We start from the raw sequence: 1,862 nt of genomic DNA on the forward strand, positions 1-1,862 counted from the left end.
AATTCGAAACGCAGTTTTCAGAACTTATTCACTTCGGACTTTCAATTCATGATAACCAGACCTCAAATCAATCTTTGGGAAGTAACTAGCTCCTTGCAATTGATCGAACAGATCGTCGATCCTTGGCAAAGGATATCGACTCTTAATCGTGATCTTATTTAGTTCACGGGAGTCAATGCACATTTGCATTGAACCATATTTCTTTTTGACAAAGAGAATAGGAGCTCCACAGGGCGAGGAACTCGGCTGAATAAAGCCCTTCCCTAAAAGCTCTTCCAGTTATGCCTTCAGCTCCTTCATCTCAGTGGGTGCTAATGGTAAGGAGCTCTGGCTATAGGAGCTGATCCAGGCAAGATGTCGATTCTAAACTCAACTTTCCTATCCGAGGGAAGACCGGGTAAATCCTCGGGGAAAACATCAGGGTACTCCGAGATGATTGTAATGTCTTCGATCTTCGGCTTCGGTTCGTCAATAGTTACCTGCGCCATGTAAATGACACATCCTCTTTTCAAGCACTTGGATGCCTTAATAAGAGACGCTTTCTTGGGCAATCCATAGTGTTAATCTCCACGAATAGTGAGTATATCACCAGATGGGGATTTAATTTCGATAAGTTTCTTATCGTAAGCAATGCGGGCTTGGTTATAAGCTAACCAATCCATGCCTAAAACTATATCGAATCCCGCGAGATTCATAGGTAAAAGATTAATAGGGATAGATTTGTTCTTGATGGATATAGCGCATCCATCAAGAATCGTGGAAGCTATTCTATGCTACCATCGACCATTTCGACCTCATAAGTAATATCTAAGGTTTCTTAAGGGCAGGTTTAGAAGTTTGCTAAATTTATAGTCAACGAAGCTCTTATCAGCTCCGGAATCAAATATGACTCTAGCAAATATATCATTTACGAGAAACGTACCCGTAATGACATTCGCATCTTTAACTGCTTCCCTTACAGTCAGCTGAAAGGCTCTAGCATTGCCTTTCTTGGCTTCAGTGGCCTTGTTCTTGGCGTCAGTTTCCCATTTCGAGAAGTGGGTCTTTATATGCCCTTTCTCGCCCCACCGATAACAGTTTCCGTTTTTCAGATCTTTGCACTCATGGGATTTGTGGTCCATCTGCTTACAGATGCCACAACCTTTGGGTTTATTATGTTGAAGTTTTCCAAAATGCCATTTCCCACAGGTTTTACACTTGGGTTTTGCCTCATTCGGTTTGGACTGGTAACAATTCAAACCAGTCTTACCCTTCTTAAAATCCCTACTAGAGGTGTCATCATGCTTCCGCTTGTGATCGCCCTCAGCCTTGGTTGCTCTCACTCTTTTCTCATCTTCAGTGAGAGATAAGGCGAGATCCACAGCAGATCTAAATGTTGCAGGTTTGGAAGATTTAACCATCCCCTTGATTTCTTGAGCGAGTCCTCTGATGAATCGCGCAATGCACCTAGACTCATGGGTAATCAGATAAGGAATGAGTCTTGAGAGAGAGTTGTAATAAGATACGTAAGCTCGACAGTTGAGAGTTTTCATTGTCAGTTTCAGAAAGTCAGATTCAACTTTCTCCACCTCCTGAGGTGGGAAGTATGTCTCACAGATTAGTTCCACGAATTTGGTCCAGCTTAGGTTGTACAGTGCAACCTTGCCCGTTTATTGGATCAGTGCCTTCCACCAGGTTAGAGCATCCTCGTTGAAGGATTGGGACACGTATTTGATAGTGTCCTTAGTGGCATAACCGCTTATATCAATAACGGTTTCCATGTCATCGAGCCACTTTAAAGCATCAATGGCTACCTTCTTCACCCGTAAAGTCACGTGGTTTACATGAGACGAAATATTATAGGTGCACCCCTCTTTAGAGTT

The 1,862-nt window shown here is 42.7% G+C and overlaps 1 protein-coding gene across 1 annotated transcript; it reads right to left on the bottom strand.

Moving 5' to 3' along the window:
- Positions 1-794: 794 nt before the first annotated feature.
- Positions 795-1,532, bottom strand: LOC110932982. Its single transcript, XM_022176230.1, has one exon. The coding sequence runs from the start codon at positions 1,530-1,532 to the stop codon at positions 795-797; it is 738 nt and encodes a 245-aa protein (XP_022031922.1).
- Positions 1,533-1,862: the final 330 nt, after the last annotated feature.

Source organism: Helianthus annuus, chromosome 2 (assembly GCF_002127325.2).
Source record: "Helianthus annuus cultivar XRQ/B chromosome 2, HanXRQr2.0-SUNRISE, whole genome shotgun sequence".
In the NCBI taxonomy this organism is placed as follows: domain Eukaryota; kingdom Viridiplantae; phylum Streptophyta; class Magnoliopsida; order Asterales; family Asteraceae; genus Helianthus; species Helianthus annuus.